Raw genomic sequence first — 27,226 nt, 5'->3', positions numbered from 1 at the left:
TGAAGTAATAGTAGCTTGAAGTCCCAATCTGCAGTCAGCAAGCTGAAGACCCAGGAGAGCTGATGGTGTAGTTCCAGTTGGAGAACTGTTAGGCTGGAGACCCAAGAAGAGCTGTTTCAGTTTGCATCCAAAGGCAGGAAAAGTCCAACATTCCTGCTGAGGGCAGTTAGGTAGGAGGGGCTTCTTACCCATGGGAAAGTCAGCTCTTCTGTTCTATTTCAGGTCTTCAACTGATTGAACAAGGTCCACCCACATTAGGGAGGGCAATCTGCTTTATTCAGTCAACCAATCTAAATGTTAATCTTATTAAAAAATATCCTCACATGCACACCCAGAATAATGTTTGACAAGTATCTAGGCATCCTGTGGCTCAGTCAAGTTGACACATAAAATTAAAGAAAATAATAACCATAATAAGACGCTCACTAAATGGGTTCATCAGCAAGATGGAGGGAACAAAAGAAAGTATCAGTAAAATTAAATATACAACAATAAAAATTAATTAAGTTTATCTGAAAAATAGAGTATTGGCTTGCACCTCTTAGGCCTAAGAAGCCTGTACTCAACCATCCTCTAGACTGGAGAAACAGTCAGTGACAGAGATGTCAGTGGTTTAAAGGATGGGGGAGCTTACATGTCTGAAGCAAGGTCCTGGGGCAGCACCCCACCATGTGTGCTGGGTGGCCGGCAGGACATGGTAGCCACCTTTGCTCAGGGGGAAGGGGAGACCACAGGGGGAAATAGTACCAAGTTGGCTCATCAGTTACCAGGGAAACCACCAAAGGGACCCAGTCCCCACTACCCCTTTGATAAGAGGAGTGGAGTTGTGACCTAAAGCTAGAACAGTCGTTAGCTGGGGCCTGGGACAAGTATGTAAGTCAGTCGTGTGAGTCGGGTGTAGGTGTATATCCACTGGTCAGGCAGGGGATATACACAGAACAAGAGAACAGCCATCTTGAGGAGCCTGACCATACACAGATGCAATAGAGAAAAATGCAAAGAGCCTCAGAAGTTTCAGGAATATAACAAAAGATTTAATATTCACATCATTGGAATCAGGAAAGAAGAAGACAAAGAGGATGGGGCAGAAAAAGTATTCAAAGTAATAACTGCTGAAACTTCCTAAATTCGACCAAAACCTATAGATTCAAGAAGTAGAGCAAATCTCAAATCAGATAAACCCAAAGAAATCCACACTAATACACATGTTAGTCAAACTTCTGTAAAGACAAAAAAAAAAAAAGAAGAAGAAGCTGGAAAGCAACAAAGAGAAAAGATATCTCACCTATAAGTAAAATATGATTTGAATTACAGTAGATTTCTCATGAGAAACCATGGAGGCAAGAATAAAGTAGCACGTTTTTCAAATGCCACAGAACTGTCAGTACAGAATCTTATATTCATTAAAAATGTTCTTCAGGTATGAAGAGAGAAATCAAGGTATTTTCAGATGAAGAAAAACTAAGTATTTATTGCCAGAAGCCTATCCTAAAAGAATGGCTAAAGGAAGTTTGCTAAGCAGTTATAAAGGAGCCTGTAGCCCTCCAGGCTCCTCCGTCCACAGGGAATCTCCAGGCAAAAATACTGAAGTGGGTTGCCAGGCCTGCCTCCAGGGGATCTTCCCAACCCAGGGATAGAACCCAGGTCTCCCACATCGCAGGAGGATTCTTAACCATCTGAGCCACCAGGGAAGCCCAGTTTTACTATAACATTTATTTCAAAAATGTTTTATTTTATTTTTATGATAAAATAATTTTTAGTTATAAAAGAAGAAATCTTGGGACACTGGGAGTACAATAAAAGAACGCCACAAGTAAAAATAGAGAAAAAAATACCCATTTTCTCTTGAGCTTTCAGAATTAAGTTTGATGGTTCAAATGAACACCACAATACTCTCTGACATGATTCTACGTGAATACAGACAAAATGTTTCACTATCTTAGGATAAAGGAACTTTGCTTTCATATGAACTGGTAAAATAAGAACAGTAAACTATAATAAGTCATGTGTGTATAAAGTAAAACCTACAGCAATAACTAAAAATATATATAAGAAGATACAAACAAAACATTATAAATTAAAAAAAAATGGAATCATAATAAATGTTCAGCTAACCCACATGGAGTCAGGAAAAGGAAAACAGAGAAATATAAAGCACAGCAGAAAACCAAAAAATCAAATAAAGTGGCAGACAGGCCTTCCAGAAAGTGTAAATTATGAGAATACACCAATTAAAAGATAAAGACTGGCAAAGTGAACTTAAAAATATGACCCAAATATACATCAACTACAAGAAATTCATTTTAACATGATGATTAAGCAAACAGAAATATATATATATATAATATATATATAAATATTATATATATATATATTTATATATAGACCTGCACCTTTAACATGATGATTAAGCAAATGGAAATATATATATATATAAATATATATATATAAATAAATATTTTATATATATATTATATATATATAATTCAAATGTAATCAAAAGAAAACAGGAGTGGCCATATAGATTTCAGGTAAAGTAGACTTCAAAAAAAAAAGAAATTACCGCAGACAGAGAAGAACATTATGCAGTCATAAAGGGTTGGGTCATCCAGAAGAGACTATAAGCCTGAATGTGTGTGCACCAAAGAATAAGTGAGAAATACATGGAACAAAACAGTACTGTACTGAAAGTAGGAATAGTTAATTGCACAATTAGTCAGAGACTTCAACACCTCTTGCTCAACAACTGATGTAGACAGAAAATCATCAAACAGTATAGAACTCACAACAGCATAGTCAACAGGATCTAATCAGTACTTGTAGGGCATTCCGCCAAGTAACTGCAAAATACACATGATTCTCAAGTGTTCAAAGAACAAATACCAAGATGAATCCTCTGGGTCGTGAAATAAACCTCCATAAATGTAAGAAAGGTGAAGTCATATAGAAGGTGTCCTCTGATTATAATGGAATTAAACTAGAAATCAATAACAGAAAGATAACAGGAAAATCCCAAACTGTTTAAAAATTAAATAACCACATACAAATAATCAATGTTCATATGGAACATCTGAGAAGTGACTCAACATAGCAATGACTACCATGCAATAAGGAGTTCTGAGGTGGGTAATGGAAATTGAGTCATTAAGGGTCCTTGGAGGAGGTGACCTGCAATCTGAAAAGCGAAAACAAGAAAAGAGCAGCCTGGTGCAGGGCTAGGGATAAGGAGTTGTTTTCCCGGGAGCATATTCTAGAGGGCAAAAGCCTCCACTTGCATTCTCTGTTACAGGCAGAAAAATCAGTCTGAGAGGACAAGTGTGTGTGCCCTACTGACTCTCCAGCTTTCCCAAGCAGACTGAGGCTCATCTTGAGTTTATTTACATATAGTATCTAAATGCTTCTGAATGAATGTGGAAATAACACCAAAGTATATCCATGGTTCTTACTTGTGAAAATAACTTACAGCTGCCAAATTTCAGAGGGCAGGCATGGGCATCCATTGGGAAGTCTTCAAGTTGCATTGGGCACTCTGCAGAGATGGTCAAGCTGAAAAACAAGAGATGGGGACCTTTAAATGACTCATCAACTCTGTTTATTAGACACCATGTTCCAGAAGGCATGTTAAGTACTCCACTCATTTTAATTAAAGTATTTTATCACATTGTCTAAACTGTTGCATCAAATTACATAGGATTGCATTGTAGGTGAATATCATTTAGAAATAAGGTTTATTTATTTTTTATTTTTCAGTGGGTTTTGTCATACATTGATATGAATCAGCCATAGAGTTACACGTATTCCCCATCCCGATCCCCCCTCCCACCTCCCTCTCCACCCGATTCCTCTGGGTCTTCCCAGCCCACCAGGCCTGAGCACTTGACTCATGCATCCCACCTGGGCTGGTGATCTGTTTCACCATAGATAATATACATGCTGTTCTTTCGAAACATCGCACTCTTACCTGCTCCCACAGAGTTCAAAAGTCTGTTCTGTACTTCTGTGTCTCTTTTTCTGTTTTGCATATAGGGTTATCGTTACCATCTTTCTAAATTCCATATATATGTGTTAGTATACTGTAATGTTCTTTATCTTTCTGGCTTACTTCACTCTGTATAATGGGCTCCAGTTTCATCCATCTCATTAGAACTGATTCAAATGGATTCTTTTTAATGGCTGAGTAATATTTCATGGTTTATATGTACCACAGCTTCCTTATCCATTCATCTGCTGATGGGCATCTAGGCTGCTTCCATGTCCTGGCTATTATAAACAGTGCTGCGATGAACATTGGGGTGCACGTGTCTCTTTCAGATCTAGATTCCTCAGTGTGTATGCCCAGAAGTGGTATTGCTGGGTCATATGGCAGTTCTATTTCCAGTTTTTTAAGAAATCTCCACACTGTTTTCCATAGTGGCTGTACTACTCAGGAGTTTTGTGGCTTGATGTATCTGTACATACATTACCACTTGTAAAGCAATTTGAGATGCTTTTAAAAATAATTTATTCTTTTATTCTCCCATCACTTACCAAGAGTAATCTAAAAAACTTCGCTTGACAAGACTGAAAACATATTTTTCTGAAATAATTTATAAGCTCAAAAATATAAATGTGGAATAAATGCACAGTCTATGTTTTGACCCCTGAATATTCGTTGGAAGGACTGATGCTGAAGCTGAAGCTCCAATACTTTGGTCACCTGATGGAAAGAGTCAACTCATTGGAAAAGACCCTGATGCTGGGAAAGACTGAGGGCAAGAGGAGAAGGGGGTGGCAGAGGGTGAGATGGTGGATGGCATCACTGACTCAATGGACATGAGTTTGAGCAAACTTTGGGAAACAGTGACAGACAAGGAAGTGACAGGCAGACAAGCATGCTCAGTGCATGGGCTTGCAAAGGGTCAGACCCAGTGAGTGACTGAACAACAGCAAGAAGCTTTAACCAGAAGCTGGCTATAATTATCAGGTACTGGGATACAGCCATCAAACTTCAGAGTAAGTGAAACAACAACTTTCTTACTGTTTTTAATCCAAGGCTGGTCTTCCAGATAGAGATACCATCCATTATCACCGTCACTAATGACTAAAACAAGACTGGTCATAAGAGGTACTGGTCTGTGCCAGGCACTGTGTTAAGTGCTTCACCTGTATTAACACATCTAATTAGAATAGCATGATTTATTGCTATTATCATCCCAGTTTCAAGGTAAGAAAGTAAGACATGGATATTAACGGATCCCGACAAGAATGCACAGACCCTAACGACAAGTCCTCCCACAGGCTCTGTGACCTGAGGCTGTCTGTATTTGCAGAGTTGTCACTGTGGTGCTTTTATTTCTCTATGGAGCTACTAATTAGGTAGTAAATATAAATTTCTTTAGGAGTTAATCTTCTGTTTCTCAATGTTTAATTCTATTATTTAAAATGAAAAATAATTACATAAAATGAAATCAAATTGCACAATTTTCTTTTTCTTTTTTTTTCATTTATTTTTATTAGTTGGAGGCTAATTACTTTACAATATTATAGTGGTTTTTGCCATACATTGACATGAATCAGTCATGTATTTACATGTGTTCCCCATTCTGAACCCCCCTCCCACCTCCCTCCCAAGGATGTTACAATTCTATTTTGTTATATTAAGTCTGGATCTTGCCTATGTGCCTGGGATGAAAATCAAAATATACAATCATTTTTGTCTTTACTGCTTCCTTCTTTCAAGGTAGATTAACCTTTTGCTCTTTAATTGGGCACATAATTTACACTTGACAATTCCAGATGGAGCAGTCAACATATGTATTCTCTGAATGGAGCTAAAACATGTGTCAGTGGAAGGAAGGTGTGTGTCCATCACAGAGAGGAAATTTTCTGGTGGTCTGGGGGGACCACTTCCCCCAAAATGGAGTCAGTTCCAAGGGATGTGAGTGCGCATGGATGAGAATATACCATAAAAGTTTCATATTCAGGCAGGGAGATGATATTTAAAATTATATGCCACCGATGTTCATAGAAGAATATGGAAAATGCAGAAAAATTATAAGAAGATTATAAATACATATCATTTCACTTATAATTTCACCTTGTACATTTTGTCCAGATTTTTTCACAGGTATATACGTTCTTGTTTCATTTTTCTTGGTTTATAAAATTCAGTCTTTTGGTTACCCAACATTAGAGTAGAGGTATTTCCCAAATCATTAAAATCTCTACAGAATCATGACTTTGAAAGGTGCAATATTTAATTGTAGCATGCAGATGTGTAAGTATGTGTAGAATATGGATATATCTGTATATGTGTGGACATCTTCAAGCATAAACTACATAAAACGGATTATTATTAGAGACTACGAAATAATTAAGGTAAAGGAATATTTATTTAGTAGAACTAAAAAAAGAGGACTTAAAAACCACAGTCTGTGAGGAGGACATTCAGCCAACATAAAAGAAAATAGTGTTACTTTATTCGTTTGTTAGTAACCTTAAGCCATTTGTTAAAAGCAATAGTGGGACAGAAAACTTAAGTGAGTCAAATATGTTCTAGAGAATAAAACCACAATGACCCAGTAAATCTAGAATTTTCTTGAGAAACAAATTCATAGCAGGGGAATAGAAAGCATATACAAAGCTACAGTGCCGTGTACAAAGCAATAAATGTGAAAATGAGCACATGAAGAAATGGTGATGTGGGAGCTCAGAGAACGCTGATGACTGGTAAAGTCTGTCTCATAGACAGCCTCCGTTCCAACAGCTGACGGCCCTGGTGTAAGGAAGACGCTGGGCTCGGCCATGGGAGCAGTGCGGGGCGGTGGGCGGGGTGCTTCAGGTGGAGCCGATGGTCCTAGCCCTGTTGCTGGGCGCGCAGACCCCAACCAGCAGACCCAGTGCTGCAGTCGCAAGTCGCCCCCACCCAGGTCAACAATTTCTGGCTGCACTCCCACCACCAGAGTAATGTAGAGAGGGTCCTTCCGTGGCAGAATCTCCTCTCAAGACACTAGCATGTCTGTGAGCTCACACAACTGGGCTTCTGTCCCTTGGAAACCATCCCTTGGCCCACTGGGTCTGGAGGCTGCCTTGAAGCCAGATGTGTTGTCCGGGTTCTTGACAATGTGGTGAGTTGTGGTTAACTCCTCTGCCCCTTGCTTAGAGCTGGTTCTCTGCTTCAGTATCCAGGCCCACGGGGGCCCCTGCATTCCTGCTGTTCCCCCTAATCTGTCAGAGAAGACCCCTGCAGGGAGACTTGGCCTCCCACCTTTGTCACTCTGCCCACCCCTGACTTTTTCTCCTTTTCTTCACATACTCCTTTTTCTTGGCTAACACCATGTGTTTACAAGAGAGGTGAGGAGCCATCCCTTCTGTAACTGTGGTCTTAGCATCTTATGTCTTGTTTTATTCTGGTTGTTTGGCCCTGAGATCTAGGCCAAGACTATTGCACTGACATTTTACAATGGCAAGAATTGTATACCAAGGAGTCTGCTTTTAGCATACAGCAGGAGAGAGGGTGGGTAGAGACAAGTAGAAAGAATTTAACTGAATCTAAAAAGAAAACTCTTTTGAAGAAAAAAAATAATTCCAGTAAAAATATAAAAAAGATTCTACAATTACCATCTCAATAAATGCTATCATTAGAGCCTCACAGATTGTTCCCCCAATTTAATAGACTTCCTTAGAATTAGAATTCCAAACATCAAAAAACCATACTTAATTTATGGTAGCATCTCTCCTCTAAGGGATAAATGTATTATTCAGATAAATTCCCCAATAGCAAATGTTTCAACCTTCAACCTTAGTAAGAGAACATTTAAAATTTTGATGCTTAAACATTTTTTAAAAAGGCTTTTATAGTACTCAAATGATATCTCTAGATAAGAGAGACCCTTCCATTCACAGGATACTTAAAATGTAGCGTCCCTTAATGTATAATCAACCTTCTTCACACAAAATTGAGATCAAAGCAATTCACAGAATATGGACTGTCCTAGCAAAGGAGCTAGTCAGGACACCTCCTAGAAACACTTTTCTCAAAAGGTTAATGAATGTGTTTATGGAAAAACTTCAGTGAATTACTGGTAGATCCAAGAATATGGTTTTCTTCCCCAAAGGTTATATTTCTGTTTTACTTCCAATTTCTAAAGACATTCAAGCATTAACTTATTGGAACATAAGGTTCATTTTTAATATCTTAATTTTAGGGCTGGGAAAAGGGCATTTTGTGACTCAAGCTGTTTGCTTCAACTTGGATGTAAACTCCCGAGAGAGCTTTTTGTTTGCGCAGGGGCAGCCCACAGTGCAGCATGCTTTAAGATGCTAAAACAGCCAAATTCTAGAGTAGCTTTGCCATTAATAAGGAACTGTGAGACTTTTGTAAACTGCCTAACCTCTCTGGTCCAGCCTTTCCAAATGGAAAAAAAAAATAACCACTGCTTTATTCTCTGGGGGAAAAAAAGAAAAGTTAATAGGTGTGAAGAGAGATTTCTACCCAATATGCTCTTCAGATCCAAGCCTTCTTCATATACATGAAAATACTGCATGAATGCAATAGAAGGTGTTGTGGCAGGCAGCATAATGTTCCTGCAAAGATGTCCATGTCCTAATCCCCCAAACCTCATGACTTGTAAATATGTTACCTTAAATAGCGGAAGGGCTTTGAGGATATGATTAAGTAAAGGCCTCTGGGAGATGGGAGATTATCTTGGATTATCCAGATGGGCCCAGCAGAATCACACAGGCAGAGTGTCAGAGGCAGAAGCCATGCAATGGGAGATTGGTTCAAGATGGCAGAGTAGAAGGGTGCATGCTCACCTCCTCCCATGAGAGCACTGAAATCACAACTAACCATTGAACACTCATCGACAGGAGGATGCTGGAACCCACCAAAAAAGATACCCTATCTCCAAAGAAAAAGCTGCAACAAGATAGTAGGAGGTGTGCAACCATAATAAAATAAAATTCCATAACCACCAGGTGGTGACCCACAGACTGGAAAACAATTATCCTGTAGAGGTTCTCCCACGGTTGTGAAGCTACTGAGCCCCAGGTCAGACTCTCAGCCTGGAGATCTGGCAAAAGGATTAGGAATCCCCAGGGAATCTGACTTTAAAGGCCAGCAGGATTTGATTGCAGGATTTCCACAGGGCTGGGGGGAAACAGAGATTCCACTCTTGGAGGACACACACAAAATCTTGTGTGCACCAGGACCCAGGGGTTAGGAACAGTGACCCCACAGGAGATGGAACCAAATCTGCCTGACAGTGCTGGAGCATCCCTTGCAGAGGCATGGTTGGCGGAGGCCCCCTGGGGACAAGGGCACTGGCTGCAGCAGTTCCAGAGGTACCTGTTGGCAAGAGCCCTCGTGGAAGTTGTCACCATTGCCCCTACGATAAAGCCTGTTGAGTCCAGGGCTGGGTTGCCTCAGGTCAAACAACTAACAGGGAAGGAGTTCAACCCCATCCATCAGCAAACAACTGAATTAAAGTTTTACTAAGCAAAGCCCTGCCCCACAGAACTAGAACCAGTGCTATCCATGGTCAATCTCTCCCATCGGGAGCTTCATCCACCAGAGGGCAGATGGCAGAATCAAGGCTAAATTACTAGAGCTGCAGAATGAAAGCCACAATAACAGAAAGTTAACCAAAACGACAAGGCAGAGGATTATGTTCCAGATGAAGGAACAAGAGAACACTTCAACTAAGTGAACTAAATGAAGTGGAGATAGGCAACCTTCCAGAAAAAGAATTCAGAATAAAAATAGTGAAAATAATCCAGGATCTCAGAAAAAGAATGGAGGCTATGGAGGCAAAGATTGAAAAGATGCAAGAGATGTTTACCAAAGACCTAGAAGAACTAAAGAATAAACAAACAAAGATGAAAAATACAGCACAATACCTGAAATGAAAAATACACAAGAAAAAATCAATAGCAGAATAACTGAGGCAGAAGAATGGATAGGTGACCTGGAGGACAGAATGATGGACATCACTGCCACAGAAGAGAATAAACAGAAAGGATGAAAAGAAATGGAGACGGCCTAATAGGCCTCTGGAACAATACTAAACAAACCAACATAGCATTATAGGGGCCTCAGAAGGGAAAGAGAAAAAGGACCTGATAAAATACTTGATGAGATAATAGCTTGTTTAACATGGAAAAGGCAATAGCCAGCCAGGTCCAGGAAGTGCAGAGTCCCAGGCAGGATAAACCCAGGGGGGACATGCTGAGACACACAGTAACCAAACTGACAAAAATTAAAGACAAAGATAAAGATATAAAAAAAGTGCAGAGGAAGGGATATTCCCAAACTCATTCTATGAGGCCACCATCACCCTGATACCAAAAGCAAAGATACCTAAAAAATTATAGGCCAATATCACTGATGAACATAGATGCAAAAATCGTCAATAAAATACTAGCAATTCAAATCTAACAATACATTAAAAGAACATAAAGGGAACATACCTCAACACATAAAGGCCATACAAACCTACAGCTAACATCATACTCACTGGTGAAAAGTTGAAAGCATTTCCTCTAAGATTAGGAACAAGACAAGGAAGTCCACTCTTGCCACTTTTATTCAACCTAGTTTTGGAAGTCCTAGCTACGGCAGTCAGAGAAGAAAAAGAAGTAAAGGGAATCCAAATTGGAAAAGAAGAAGTTAAACTGTCATTGTTTGTAGATGACATGATATTATACAGGCTTCCCAGGTAGCACAAGTGGTAAAGAACCCACCTGCCAATGCAGAAGACATAATGAGACATGGGTTCAGTCCCTGTGTCGGGAGGAGGAAATGGCAACCCACTCCAGTATTCTTGCCTAGAGAATCCTATGGACAGAGGAGCCTGGCAGGCTATAGTCCATGGGGTCTCAAAGAGTCAGACATGACAGAAGCAACATAGCACACGTGATACTATACACAGAAGATCCTAAAGATGCTCTGAGAAAACTACCAGAACTCATCAATGAATATGGTAAATTGCAAGTTACAAAATTAACACACAGAAATCTGTTGCATGTCTATACACTAACAAGAAAAGACCAGAAAGAGAAATTCAAGAAACAATTACATTTACCATCACATCGGAAAGAATAAAATAGTAGGAATAAACCTACCTAAGGAGACAAAAGACCTGTACTCTGAAAACTATAAGAACCTGAAGAAGACTCAAACAGAAGGAAAGATAAACTGTGTACTTGGAATGGAAGAATCAATATTGTCAAAATGACTGTACTACCCTAAGCAATCTACATATTCAATGCAATCCTTATCAAATTACCAATGGCAATTTTTTAACAGAATTAGAAAAAAAAAAAATTGTATGGAGAGGTAATAGACCTTGAGTATCCAAATCAATCTTGAAAAAGAAAAACAGAACTGGCAGAATCAGAATGGCTCTCTGACTTCAGATTATACCACAAAGCCACCATCATCCAAACAGTATAGTACTGGCACAGAAATAGAAACACAGATCAATGGAACAGGGTAGAAACCCCAGAAATAAAGCCAGGCATCTATGGTTAATTCATCTCTGACAAAGGAGGCAAGACTACAAAATGTTGGAAAGACTGTCTCCTCATCAAATGGTGCTGGGAAAACTGGATAGCTATATGCACAAAACAATATTCTTCTCTAACACCACACACAAAAGTAAGCTCAAAATGTTTAAAGACCGAAAAGACCTGAATGTGAAACTAGACACTCTAAAACTCCTAGAGGAAAACATAGGCAGAACACTGACATAAATCACAGCTCCCATAATAATGGAAATATAAACAAACATAAATGGGACCTACTTAACCTCAAAAGCTTTTGCACAACAAAGGAAACAACAACCAAAACAAAAACACAACCACAGACTGGGTAAAAAGATTTGTAGATAATGTGACTGAGAAGGGATTAGTCTCCAAAATCTACAAACAGCTCATGAAGCAAGCCAATCAAAAAATGGTGAGAAGATCTAAACAGATCTTTCTCCAAAGAAGACTACAGACGGCCAAGAGACACATGAAAAAGTGTTCAACATCACTAACAATTAGAGAAATGCAAATCAAAACTACAATGAGATATCGCCTCACACCAATCAAAAGGGCTATCATCAAAAAACCCACAAGCAATAAACGCTGGAGAGGGTGTGGAGAGAAGGGAACCCTCCTACACTGTTGGTGGGAATGTAAGCTGGTACAGACACTATGGAGAACAATATGGAGGTTCTTTAAAAAAACTAAAATTAGAGCTACCATATGACCCTGCAATCTCATTCTTGGGCATATATCCAGAGAAAAAAACTGGTCTGAAAGGATACATGCACCACAATATTTATTGCAGCACTGTTTACAATAGCCACGACATGAAAGGAACCTAAATGTCCATCAACAGAGGAATGGATAAAGAAGATGTGGTATACATACACAATGTAATATTACCTAATACTACTCAGCCATCAAAAAAGAATGAAATAATGTCATTTGCAGCAACATGGATGGACACAGAGACTGCATACTCAGTGAACTAAGACAAAGCAGAAACATCACATGACATCCCTTTTATGTGGAATCTAAAAAGACATGATAGAAATGCATGTATTTATAAAACAGACTCACAGATTTAGAGAATGAAGTTATGGTTGTCAAGGGGAAAGGTTGGGGGGAAGGGAAAGTTGGGGAGTTTGGATGCACAGCTACACTCTGCTGCATTTAAAATGGTTAACCAACAAGGACCTACTTACTCTACAGCAGAGGGTACTCTGTTCAATGCTATGTGGCATCCTGGATGGGAGAGAAATTTGGGGGCGGATGGACACATTTGTATGGATGGCTGAATCCCTTTGGTGTCCATTTGAAACTGTAACAACATTGTTAATCTGTTACACTCCAATACAAAATAAATTTTTTTTTTTTTTTTTTAAAGAAGAAACTTAGCAGAAGGGAAAGTCAGAGAAATTCAAAACCTGAAGACTCGACCTCATCATTGCTGGTTCAAAGACAAAGGGAAACATAATGAGGAATGTAAGTGCCCTGAAGGAGCTGAGAGAGGAACCCAGCTGACAGCAAGGATATATCTACTCAGCACCATGACCACAAGAAACTGAATTCTGCCAACAGCCCTATACTGCTGATCCTGTCCGTGATAACCACTGTCTGGCGGCTTACACCTCACTGAAGGCATACCAGGCGCCATCTAAGAGGCTGGAAGGAAACTCGAGGAGCCGCAGGAACTGCAGAGGCATTTATTCTCTCCCGGCTGGCGCAGCAGGCGTGGTAGCAGACACGCTATACTCTCTCTTCTCGTGGCTGATCCACGGACAAGGCGCGTTGCAGCAGTAATGCCGCTGTTTTCTAGGTGGAGCTCACATGCGCCGACAGCCAAAGGAGCTCGTGAGGAAGCGAGCACCTAGTGACGTGCACGCGCGGTGCTGAAAATGATCTCAGCTGTTACCTAGCCATTATCGACAAAACGTGGGGTGAGAGAGCCGAACACGCCATCCTAGCCAATTTGCTCTCTCCCCACAAACCCGAGTGAGCTTGGGAACAGATTCTGTCCCACGGTCTCTGGCTAACAGGCCAGATCATCAAACATCTTGATTTCAGCTCTGGGAGACCCAGAACAGAGGAACTAGATTTCTGACCTACAGAACCATGAGATAGTAAATTTGTGCTGTTATAGGTCACTAAGCATGCGGTCACTTTTTATTATATTATAGCGAAAGGAAAGTATTGCACCAGATAATCAACCCAAACTTTCCTTCTACTTCAAGACCCATCAGAATCTACGCCTACTTGACTAAGCCCAGCTAATTTCCCTCTGCTCATAAACCCTGGCTTTTGATTTCTGCCAGGTCAGGCTCAGCTCTATACACAGAACTTTTGTTTTTTGAAGTAGGGAAAAACAAAAAACAAAAAACAGTAGATGATGACTGTATAGTACGAATTCAGAGAGTGTGTGGTGTATGCAGATCTGTGCTGACCAGATCCCTTTCAAGGAAGGCCTTCTGCCCGCTGCAGGGGTACGGTCAGTGGACAGCCCCGCTGTCAGCTCTTGGAGGATCCACTTGAGCTGCAGGGAGCCAGCTTCCTCAAGGCCATACTCTTCCCAAGGAAGTTTGTACCTGTGACTAAGGCGGGAAGTGGACAGAGAGAGGCTCAGCCATTTGGGCTCAACATGGGCCACTCTGACAAGTTCTTCATGAGGCTGGCTGACTCCCTATAAGGCCCACGTTGCAGGCTGTGTCCAAACCTGCTCCTCACTTTATTCATCCGTTAATTCCTAATAAACAACTTGAAACTTGTTACCCTCCAAAAGAAGTGATGTGGTGGCAAAAGCAGAAGTTAACAGAATTGCCGTCACGAACCCTCGGGATGCAGGTGGTTTCTTGAAGCTGGAAGAGGCAAGGAAAGGCTTCTCCCCTAGAGAATCCAGAAGGAATACAGTCCTGCTGCCTGCAACTTGATTTCAGCCTCATAAGACCTTTTTTAGCCTCGTTTTGGACTTCTGATCCAAAGAACTGTGGGATAAATTGTGTTTTAGGCAATAAATTTGTGATAATTTATTACAACATCAATAGGAAAATAATACAAAATCTGATACCTGGAAGTTGGATGCTACGGTAACAAATACCTAGAAAATGGGGGAAACGATTTGGAACTGGACAATAGGAAGAGGCTGGAAGAATTCTGAAATTCATCACAGAAAACACCTGGACTACACTGAACTTGAAATGTGAATGTTGATGATTCTGTAATGAGAACTTGTAGTGAGAAGCAAGGTAGTTTAAACCTACATTAATAAACACACTGTTTCCTAGCAATGTGAACATTAAAGGCCCTAATAATGAGGGCTCAGAAGGAAATTAGGAAACTGGAAATTGGGGACAGGAGATTTCTCGCTGTACAGTGACAGAAGGCTTATGTGGAAAGCAGAACTTATAAAAGATTATAGTAAGCTAAACAATGCCCCTCAAAGATAGCAGGTCCTAATTCCGGGAAATTGCAAACATTATCTTATATGGGAAAAGGGTCTTTGCAGATGTGATTAAGTTAAGGGTGTTGAGATGGGAAGACTGACAAGATGGGCATGAAATGCATCATAAAGACACTTAACAGGGAAAGGCACTTAACAGACACTTAACAGAGGAAAGAAATGTGCTGGATGAAAGCGCAGCTATTTGAAGATGCTGTGCTGCTGGCTTTGAAGATGCAGGAGGGTGTCCTGAGCCAAGGAGTGCAGATATGCAGCTCTGGAGACTGGGAAAGGCAGACTCTGGCCCAGAGCATCCGGAGCCCTGCCAAAACCTTCATTTTGATCCAGTGATACAGATTTCAGACTCATGGTCTCCAGAAATGTAACAGAATAAATATGTGTTGTTTTAAGTTGTCAAGTTTGTGCTAAAATTTTTTATAGTAGCTACAGGAAACTGATACAATAATGAAATTAGACCCTTAGATGAGGAGAGTGCAAGCAAAGTGTTAAAGTTGTGGACTCCTCCTATTGCTTATAGTAAAATGTGAGAAGAAATAGATTAAGGTAAGAACTGCCAATGAAAAAGGGACCAGGACTTGATTTGGGAAAATTCTCAGTTTATCCAGGTTGCAAAAGATGCTATAATTAGGCGATTCATTGTGAGGAAAACAAATACTTAAGAGGAAGCCAAGGGTGTGGTTGGACAACCTTCTGCTACTGCTTCAGACTCTGTGAGGAAATTAGGCGTGTGATTCATGGATTGTCTCAGTCATGCTAGCAAAAGCCAGGAATAAGGAATGAATTATTCATAAAAGAATTATGGAGGAGGTCTAGTGGTGCAAATTCTTGAGACATATGCAGGAGACCTACATGATTCTTAAAAATTTTTACCAGCGGAAACACTGTCAGTTTAGACTGAAAAGGACAGACAGAAGCCAAAATGAAAGAAGGGTATCAGAACCCCAACATTCTATATGCAGGAAATAGGTAGGAAAAAAACTACTCAACTGGAAACATGTGCTATCTTTCATGAAAAAGAAAGGATAACTCCAACGGCAGAGTTTTAGTCACAGGTAATTAGTCCCAATAACCGCTGGATCATCGAAAAAGCAAGAGAGTTCCAGAAAAACATCTATTTCTGCTTTATTGACTACACCAAAGCCTTCGACTATGTGGATCACAATAAACTGTGGAAAATTCTGAAGGAGATAGGAATACCAGACTACCTGACCTGCCTCTTGAGAAACCTGTATGCAGGTCAGGAAGCAACAGTTAGAACTGAACATGGAACAACAGACTGGTTCCAAATAGGAAAAGGAGTACATCAAGGCTGTATATTGTCACCCTACTATTTTAACTTATATGCAGAGTACATCATGAGAAACACTGGGCTGGAAGAAGCACAAGCTGGAATCAAGATTGCCAGGAGAAATATCAATAACCTCAGATATGCAGATGACACCACCCTTATGGCAGAAAGTGAAGAAGAACTAAAAAGGCTCTTGATGAAAGTGAAAGAGGAGAGTGAATAAGTTGGCTTAAAGCGCAACATTCAGAAAACTAAGATCATGGCATCTGGTCCCATCACCTCATGGGAAATAGATGGGGAGACAGTGGAAACAGTGTCAGACTTTATTTTTTTGGGCTCCAAAATCACTGCAGATGGTGACTGCAGCCATGAAATTAAAAGACACTTACTCCTTGGAAGGAAAGTTATGACCAACCTAAATAGCATATTAAAAAGCAGAGACATTACTTTGCCAACAAAGGTCTGTCTGGTCAAGGTTATGGTTTTTCCAGTGGTCATGTATGGATGTGAGAGTTGGACTGTGAAGAAAGCTGAGTGCCGAAAAATTGATGCTTTTGAACTGTGGTGTTGGAGAAGACTCTTGAGAGTCCCTTGGACTGTAAGGAGGTCCAACCAGTCCATCCTGAAGGAGATAAGTCCTGGGTGTTCATTGGAAGGACTGATGTTGAAGCTGAAACTCCAATACTTTGGCCAACTCATGAGAAGAGTTGACTCATTGGAAAAGACCCTGATGCTGGGAAAGATTGGGGGCAGGAGCAGAAGGGGAAGACAGAGGATGAGATGACTGGATGGCATCACCGACTCAATGGGCGTGAGTTTGAGTAAACGCCGGGAGTTTGTGATGGACAGGGAGGCCTGGCATGCTGCGATTCATGGGGTTGCAAAAAGTAGGACAAGACTGAGCGACTGAACTGAATTGAACCAAATTAGTCCCAGGCCTTGAAAACTACTGCTGATTGCCAACAGGATTTAGAAATTTGGGTGGAACACTGCTTCCTTTTGTCCTATTAGATTCTTTGCTTTCAAATGGCAATATCTTTAACTGTTATCCTATGCTTGTCCCACCATTGTATTCTGTGGGTAATAACTTGTGGGCTGAAGCTGAAGCTCCAATACTTTGTCTACCTGATGCGGTAGAACCAGCTCCTTGGAAAAGACCCTGATGCTGGGAAAGGTTGAAGGCAGGAGAAGGGGGTGACAGAGTAAGAGATGGTTAGATATTAAGATAGCAACACCGACTCAGTGGACATGAATCTGAGCAAACTCTGGGAGATAATGAAGAACAGGGGGCCCTGGTGTGCTACAGTTCATGGGGTCACAGAGAATCAGACATGACTTAGCAACTGAGGACAGTGAACAACAACAAATTTGTTTCTTGAGCTCCACAAATTCACAGATAAGAACTGTGCCTCAGGGAAGCTCATACAGCTGATTTAGATGATTCAGATTTGGAACTTGGGAGCTGATAAGATTTAGTTGAGATTATGGACTTTAATTTGATTCTGTAATGGCTTGAGACTTTGGGGGATACTGGCATGTGATTAATGTTTTTTTCATGTGTGACAGACATGAATTTGGTGGGCAGAACATAGACTGTGGTAGACAAAACAATGATTTTGCCAAAGATGTTCATGTCTTAATCCTTCCTCTTCCTACTTATAAACATAAAACCTACTATGGCAAAAGGGACTTTTCAGATGAGATTAAATTAAGGATTTGGGGATGGGGAGATTACCCTGATTATCTGGGTGGGCCCAGTAGGCACCAAGGCTACTGATAAGGAGATAGGAGTGTCTGAGTTCGAGGGGGAGATGTGGTGCTGGAAGCAGTGATGGTGGGAGCAGTGATGCTGGACCATGAATCGAGGGGTGCAGGCAGCCTCCAGAAGTTGGGGAAGGTAAGGAAAAAACTTTCCACTAGGGAATCTGGAAGAGACACAAACTTCCCAAAGTGAGACATGTTTCAGACCTCTGGTCTCCAGAACAGTAAGATAATAAATGTGTACAGTTTTAAGCCACTAAATTTGTGGTAATTTGTTACAACAGCATAGGAAACTAACAGATTAGTTTCAATAAAATAAAATAATAATTACTAATCCAATAACCAGCTGTCAAATAATTTTCACAAAGTTGAAAAAGAAATTTCATTTCGTCAACTTATAAATAGCTCACAGAGTGCTCAATTCCGTTCAGTTCAGTTCAGACGCTCTCATGTCTGACTCTGTGCCGCCATGGACTGCAACACGCCAGGCCACCAACTCCAAGAACTTGCTCAAACTCATGTCCATCAAGTCAGTGATGCCATCCAACCATCTCATCCTCTGTTGATCCCTTCTCCTCCTACTATCAATCTTTCCCAGCATCAGGGTCTTTTCCAGTGAGTCAGTTCTTCGCATCATGTGGTCAAAGTATTGGAGCTTCAGCTTCAGCATCAGTCCTTCCAATGAATGAATATTCAGGACTGATTTCCTTTAGGATGGCCTGGTTGGATCTCCTTGCAATCCAAGGGATTTTCAAGAGTCTTCTCCAGCACCACAATTCAAAAGCATCAACTGTTTATCAGTCAGCTTTCTTTATGGCCCAACTCTCACATCCATACATGACTACTGGAAAAGTCATAGCTTTGACTAGATGGACCTTTACTGGCAAAGCAATGTCTCTGCTTTTTAATATGCTGTTTAGGTTGGTCATAATTTTTCTTCCAAGAAGCAAGCATCTTTTAATTTCATGGCTGCAGTCATCATTTGCAGTGGTTTTGGAGCAGAAGAAAATAAAGTCTCTCACTGTTTCCCCATCTATTTGTCCTGAAGTAATGAGATTGGGTGCCATGATCTTAGTTTTTTTAATGTTGAGCTTTAAGCCAGCTTTTTCACTCTCTTCTTTCACTTTCATCAAGAGGCACTTTAGTTCCTCTTCATTTTCTGCCATAAGGGTGGTTTTATCTGCCTATCTGAGGTTATTGATATTTCTCCCAGCAATCTTGATTCCAGCTTGTGTTTCATCCAGCCCAGAATTTCACATGATGTACTCTGCATATAAGTTAAACAAGCAGAGTGACAATATACAGCCTTGACATACTCCTTTCCCAGTTTGGAACCAGTCCATTCTCCATGTCAAGTTCTAACTGTTGCTTCTTGACCTGCATACAGATTTCTCTGGAGGCAAGTCAGGTGGTCTGGTATTCCCATACCTTTAAGAATTTTCCATAGTTTGTTGTGATCCACACAGTCAAAGGCTTTAGCATAGTCAAAGAAGCAGAAGTAGATGTTTTCCTGGAATTCTCTTGCTCTTTCTATGATCCAACAGATGTTGACAATTCGATCTCTGGTTCCTCTACCTTTTCTAAATCCAGCTTGAACATCCACAAGTTTTTGGTTCATGTTCTTTTGAAGCATAGCTTGGAGAATTTTGAGTATTACTTTGCTAGTGTGTAAGATGAGTACAGTTGTGAGGTAGTCTGAACATTCTTTAGGATTGGAATGAAAACTGACCTTTTCCAGTCCTGTGGCCACTGCTGAGTTTTCCATATTTGCTGGCATATTGAGTATAGCACTTTCACAACATCATCTTTTAGGATTTGAAATACCTCAGTTGGAATTCCATCACTTCTACTCGCTTTGTTCATAGTGATGCTTCCTAAGACCCACTTGACTTCACATTCCAGGATGTCTTGCTCTAGGTGAGTGATCACACCATCGTGATTATCTGGGTCATGATGATCTTTTTTGTACAGTTCTTCTGTGTATTCTTGCCACCTCTTCTTAATATCTTCTGCTTCTGTTAGGTCCCTACCATTTCTGTCCTTTATTGAGCCCATCTTTGCATGAAATGTTCCCTTGGCACAAAGTGTTCACTACCATGAAAATCACAGCCTGGATAATGAAATGTACTGGATGTTTCATGCAAAGTACCCTGGCTTGATCAGTGACTAAGGTCCAGGCTGCACCTCCACCCTTTTTACCCCTTCCCTCCCCATCCCTCTTGGCAACCACAAGTCTGTTCTCTGTATCACTATGTCTATTTTGTTTCTTAGATATGATTTGTGTCCTATTTTAGATTTCACACATAAGTGGTATTGTATGTATTTGTCTTTCTCTGTCTGACTTACTTCACTCAGTATGACAATCTCTAGATCCATCCATGTTCCTGCAAATAACGTTATTTAATTCTTTTTGACAGCTGAGTAATATGCCTCCACTGGTCACTCAGTGGAAGCATCACCTTCCTCTCACAATGCTGCAGTGAATCTCAGCCTATATGTGGAATTTACTTGAGGACTCTTGAAATTCAGTACTCACACAGTACTTAATGATTGGTGTTATGGGGAAAAGGCAAGGCTTAATTTGGCTGTGACATGTTTCCAAGTGAGCTTTCAGAAGGGACATGCATGTGTGTGTTAAGTCACTTCATTTCTGTCTGACTCTGCAACCCCATGGACTTTAGCCCACCAGGCTCCTCGGCCCATAAGATACTCTAGGCAAAAATACTGGAATGGGTTGCCATGCCCTCCTCCAGGGGATCTTCCCAACCCAGGGATCAAACCCCAGTCTCTGTATTGGCAGGCGGATTCTTTACCACTAGTGCCAACTGAGAAGCCGCCTGGAAGGAACACAGAAATGCCTAATACACAAGTTTCTACTGGCAGTGGCTGCACCCAGCTGAAGCGCGGCTGGGTCTGGAGGTGGCGGAAGTCTGGCACTGCAGGTGGCATTACCACATGCAGCACCATCACTGTTCCATGGCCTCCCCGAGCTGCTCTGGTTATTCCCGTTGGGTGGGGCTGTGCAGGGCCCTTTCAACGCTCGGGAGACTCTTCCTTGCTCTGCACCTGAGTCACGTCCTCAGACAGAAAGCTGCAGATTCATATCTGCATGAGGAACATATTTTGCACTGGGTAGAGATGGGGGAGGTCTGTGAAAGAAGCCTCGTTCTGAGGATTATATGCTTCTTTTCCTTATATTTGATTTACCTCTAGACTGGCAAATAACAGAGGTTTACTCAGGCATTACAAACACTTGGTCTTTTTACTAGTATAATATGTGCTTATTTACATGTCCACATATTATGTATTTATTAAGTCACTGGAGCTAGGTACAGATAGCCCTACTACTGCTTCAGAAACTTCCCCATGAACCCTGCTTAATGTCAAAATCTTATTCATTGGAGCTTTCTCCCTTATACTCCTACGCTTAGAAGAACTGCAAACTTCTTCAGTAAATACAAGAATACATGAATGCATTTCTCTTCCTGTAAACAATCACTGTTCTGTGTGTCGTGATAAACAGTGAAATACCAAGTTCAGTATCTGTCAGCTAGGCATGGCTGGTTTTCCCAGAAACTAACTAACTAACTAACTAACTAACTAACTATATAAAACTAAAGCTCAGTTCTCTAAAACAGAACTTTCAAACCCTAAACAGTGACAAATTGGGAGCAATGCATGTTGGAACTCAAAGGTCACTGCCAGGCACAGCTGGCCCCACCCTGTCTTTTCACTAACTAACCTGTGCAAACTGGTCCCTTCAGGGACAATCATAGACCTACTGAAATTGTGTTTAATCCAAATCAGAACTGCAAGCCTAGTTTTATTCAGGATCTGGCCATGATGCCTGTCCTGGTTAGTTGCCCTCCTGAGGGACCTTCACCTTAGCACTTACCCTGGCCTAACCAAATCTAAAGAAGGGGTTTGGTCTGTGATAAAGATGAGAAGAGATACCAAGTTTAGCAGGTACAGTCCAGGTAGGGGTGGGGAGCAGTCCATGAACAAAGGGTGCAATGGCTTGTTTAAAGGCAACAGAATTTAAATTCAGTGAAGGACAGCCTTGTAGAAAGCAAAACTTAGGGCCTTATCTGAAAGTATCAATAATACTAACTAAAATGATCTGTATTTTTGTTTCTACAACTGTAAAGTTCCACACTTAAAAAAAAAAAAAAAACTGTTATTGAAACAACATAATGAAACTCTTCCTTTTAGCAATGAAATCAAATTCTACAACTTACTTCCAGTTTGTGTTACACATTTCATGTCATCCTAAAGCTAACTGATTCATTTTGTACTCGTCAATGTAACAGGAATGTACAAGGGACCAATCATCAGAATTATATTCTGCTAAAAATCCTCTTTGAACTTGCACTGTTCATTAGGACTATCATTCCCCTTCAGCTGTTGGAAAGAAGATGCCAGAAATTCTTCTATCTTTTTGGAAAACTAGTAGATGAGTGACAATTTTACAAACAGTTATATTTCTTAGCAAAAAGGGATATAAGCTTTATTGATCTATTTGTATTAACATAGCTATTTCTTTTTTAATGCTTGTGTTTGTCAGGAAGACACTATGATTGATGTGAGAATGGAAAATTTTGGTTAATTTTTTATGTGTATCCACACACCCAGTAATACACCATCTTAATAAATCAAATGTAGGAAGATAAACACAAGCCTGGGCAATAAAAATAATGCTTCAAAAAAGAAACAGCACAAATATGCAAAGACATTCCTTTCTCAAAGTGAAATTCAAGTACATCTCTAATCACAAGGCATAATGCAATCAACAGTGTCATGGGGGAGTAGATAGTGAAATGGAACAGACCCAGCTCCAAAGCTCAGCTCAGTCTCCACATGCCCACATTCCCTATAAAGGGGATTATATTGATATAAAGCTTATCTTACAGTGTTAAGTCCCAATGTACCAAATACCAATACAAATGTTTTGTACAAAGGCTGACACACAGTAAATGCTTTGAAAGTTCTAGAGAAGTAAAGGTAACATCAGTGAAGTGAGGGACTAGGGACAAACACAGCGAATAAACTGCAAAAATGGTCAGGATCAACTTTTTATGGAACTCTGGCATCAAAAAATAAAAAAATAGCCAGAGAATATTTTGTAAAAAAAATAAAAGCCTGAAAACCTGTAAGCAAGTTCTGTAGCATTTTAATTTACCCTGGTACCAGCCCCCACTCTCCAGCTCTGCAGTGGTCTTGAAAATAGGAACTCACAGTCCTGGTGCAGGTCACTGGTAACAGGAATGATATGGACTTTATTCTCACAGAATGTTAGTTGCTACTTTTGATCTGTCTTGTGGGTCCTGAAGGACTGGCTCAAAGGTTTGCCTTTGTTTCAACTGACTTAGAGGTGTCTTCCTAGGGTATTTGGGTTGAAAACATCTGAAGGTAAATATATCCAGCACGGTCACAGGGGCAATGGATATGGATGGGGCAAGCAAGAAACAGATGGAAAGCCTAGAAGGAGAAGCTGAAGGGGAGATACTTGGGGAAAGAGGGGGTATAACGTGCCCACATATTCCAGAGAGTCTAGAAGGCCATGTGCATGCTCAGGACTGAATACATGCTCAGAAGAGACCCAAGAAGACCCTAAGTTCTCATTTCCAGCTGACCCTCAGGCTCTGAACATGCAGGAAGTGAAAACTATGGCAAAGTTGTAAACTGCTTGGCTAAGCTTTAAAAAGCACTACAACATACACATGAGCTGATCCACAAAGACTGAAAGAGTTTTTATTTTCTGTTTTTTTGTTCCAGGTTATTAAGGAATCTCTATCAAACCACTAGCTGACCATTAATCTAGTGAGTGACCACACATGACAAAGAATACAGATTTTAAAAAGTTGTTGAGAAAACTCACTAAACAATACCACAGAAAGCAAAGCAGGAAACTCTATTGATGGAGCAGGATCTGATTTCCTGAGTTACTATATTTTGATAATCAAAACATCCATTTCAACAAAAATTTAAGAGGCATAAAAACAGACCCCACAAAAATAGATATCCCATTTACAAGGGAAAGAAGAAATGAACAGATGCAGTCCCTGAGGAAGCAAAGACACTGGATTCACCAAAAATCTCTTTAAATTAGTTGCCTTAAATGTCAAGGAGCTAAAGAAAATAATGGGCAGAGAAATTAAGCAAACCTAGAGAACAACAGCTCAACAAAGAGCAAATATCAATAAAGAAAGAAAAGGTATCATAAGAATCAAACATAAATTCTTCAGGTCAAAAGATATCAATAATTGAAAGGAAAAATTCACAAGAGGGTTTCAATAGCAGATCTGAGATGGAAGAATCAGCAAACTCGAAGATAAGTCAAGTAAAATTATCCAGCTCAAGAGAGAAAAAGATTGAATGAAAATGAATAAAGCCCAAGAGACCTCTGGGAAACCATCAAAAATATCAAAATAGGGACTTCCCCACTGGACCAGAGACTAGGACCCTGTGCTCCCAATGCAGGAGGTCTGGGTGCAATCCCTGGTCTGAGAACTAAATCCCACACACCGCAACTAAGAGTTCCCGTGCTGCAACTAAGATCCTGCATACCACAACGAAGATCAAAGATCCCACGTAACACGACTAAGACTTGGCACAGTCAAACAAATAAACTGATTACATTTTTAAAAAGAATACCAAAGTGTACACAATAAGAGTCCCAGAACAAGTGAAAAATGAGAAAGCGGCAGAAAGAGTATCTGAAGAAATAATGACCAAAAATGTCTTCATTTAATCACAAATATCAACATCAAAGTTAAAAAAAACTCCAAGTAGGATAAACTTAAAGAGATCCACACTAAGACACATTATAATCTAACTGTTGAAAGCCAAAGATGAAGAGAGGATTTGGAAAGCAGCAAGGTTGAACTAACTCATCTTGCCCTGGACTGATTCCCATCAGAAACCATGGAAGTCAGAGGCAGTGAAGGAACATGTTCAAAGTGCTGTTAAGAAACTAAATATCCTTCAAAACTGAAGGAGATACTAAGATATCCCAGATAAACAAAAGCTGAGGGCATTCACTGCTGATAGATCTATTCTATTATAGACACTAAAGGTAGTCCTTTAAGTGAAAACAAAAGAGCATAGGAGTAACTGTGAGTCACGTGAAGAAATGAGGAACACCAGTGCTAATAAAGACATAGGTAAACAAAACATAAAAGCCAGTGTTATTTTTATTTTAGGTTCATAAACCTCTCTATTATACGATTTTAAAGACAATAAAATGGTAATTATAAACCCATGTTACTGAGTACTCTCTATTTAAAGATGCAATTTGTGACAGTAGCAACATAAGAGGAGGACAGAACTATAGGGTCAAACTTTTATATACTATTGAAACTAAGTCAGTGTCAATTTGAACTAGATTGTCATAAATGTAGAAGCTAATGTAAATCCCCAGAGTAAGCTTTAAGAAAATAACTAAAAAATATACAGTAAGAGAAGTGAGATAGAACTGAAATAGTGCATTATAAAAAAATAATTAAATACCAAAGAAAGCAATAATGGAAGAGTTGAGGAACTAAAAACAATTAAGGCATAAAGAAAGCAAATAGACAATCACTTCTTGAAAGACCCTATCCCCCAATATAGTCACATGCTGAGGTACTGTGGATTAGGATTTCAACATATGAATTTGGAAGGACACAGTTCAGCCAGTGACAACATCCCTTACTACATTATTTTGAGTCCTTCCTTGTCAGTAATTATATTAAATCTAAATGGAAACAAACACTTCAATTAAAAGCAAGAGATGAGTAGAATCAACAAAGAAATATGAACTAACTATATACTCTCCATAAGGGATTCACTTTAGTTCCAAAATTGAAAGTGAAAAAAGTTGAAGTTGAAAGTGAATGGATGGGAAAAAGCAAACATAGCCAAAAGAGAGATCAAGGTAAAAGTTTTAACAAGAGACAAAGAAGGACCCTATATAATGACAAAAAACTCAATCAGTTAAGAATATATAGAAATTATAAACAAAAATGAACCTCAAAAGTATATGAGGCATAAACTGACAAAATTCAGGAAAAATAGACAGTTTTACAATAATACTTGGAGATCTCAACATCCCACTTCCAGTAATGTTAGAAAAACCAGAGAGAATGATGACAGGGAAGTAGAAGGTTTAAACTACGCTATAACCCTAGTAGACCTACCAGACTTATACAGAGAACTTCACCCAACAATAGCCCTCTTTTCAAAGGCACGTACAACACTGTCCCAGACAGACCACACGAACAGCCATAAAACAAGTCTCAAAAAATTTCAAACTATTGAAATCATACAGAGCATTTCCCTTGACAGCAATGGAAAGAGACTAGGAATCAGTAACTGAAGAAAAATGGAAAATTCCTCAAATATGTGAAAATTAAATAATACAGTCCTAAATAACAAATGGATCAAAGAATAAATCACAAGAGAAATGAGATAAAACTTTGAGATGAATGGAAAGAAAAACACAGCATTTGAAAACTTATGGGATGCATTCAAAAGAGTGCTCAGAGTGAGATTCAGAGCTGTAAATAGCCTGCATTTAAAAAGAAGAAAGATTTAAAATCAGTAACCCAATTTTACATATTAAGGAACTAGAAAAAGAAGACCTAACTAGACCCAAAGCTAACTGAAGGAAGGAAATAATAAAAACTGGCTAAGTGAAACAGCAAATAGAAAAACCTCAGCTTTTCTCTCAGAGAAGCCAAAGGCTGTGCTGCCCAATGAGACCCACAGAGCCAGCCTTCCCCAACGCAGATGCCGTAGTTTTCCACGCCCGAATCTCTTCTTCCAGAATTCTAAACGCTGTGAATAATGGACATTAGAGCAGGATTTACTATGTTATCTAACATATTTTAACAACCCAGAATCTTCCAAATGATGACCACATCCTTCTTTGGGGAGCTGACAGGAAGGGTGGTGTTGGAGCACGCGGATAAGTAGACGGGACAATTGCTAAACTCAGCTCGATGGCTGAGCCCCATCTGAGTGGTGGCTGCAGCCTCCTTAAAGCAAGGATTGGGTTAGATTTTCTCTTGGCCTCACTGAACAGTGGGGATGTCTTTGTTCAGACTTAGAGACTCAGTGATTTTCTTCCTAGACTGTTCATGGAAAGAGAGTCTGGAGACCCTTCCTCCTGGGGGCTTTGGTTTTTGCTAAGGACACAAAGAAGAATCTAAGGCCTTTACGCGATGCGA

At 40.0% G+C, this 27,226-nt stretch overlaps 1 protein-coding gene across 1 annotated transcript in view; it reads right to left on the bottom strand.

The window, feature by feature from the left end:
- The window catches only part of GABRA5 (gamma-aminobutyric acid type A receptor subunit alpha5), an 86,333-nt gene that overhangs the window by 23,547 nt on the left and 35,560 nt on the right, over positions 1-27,226 (bottom strand). The window contains exon 5 of the mRNA XM_065906393.1: positions 3,464-3,546. Coding sequence (XP_065762465.1) covers positions 3,464-3,546 — 83 coding nt within the window. The remainder of the gene's footprint in view (positions 1-3,463; positions 3,547-27,226) is intronic.

This window comes from Muntiacus reevesi, chromosome 15 (genome assembly GCF_963930625.1).
Source record: "Muntiacus reevesi chromosome 15, mMunRee1.1, whole genome shotgun sequence".
NCBI classification, from domain to species: domain Eukaryota; kingdom Metazoa; phylum Chordata; class Mammalia; order Artiodactyla; family Cervidae; genus Muntiacus; species Muntiacus reevesi.
Note: the sequence above shows the minus strand (reverse complement) of the source record. Positions and strands in the feature narration are given on the sequence as shown.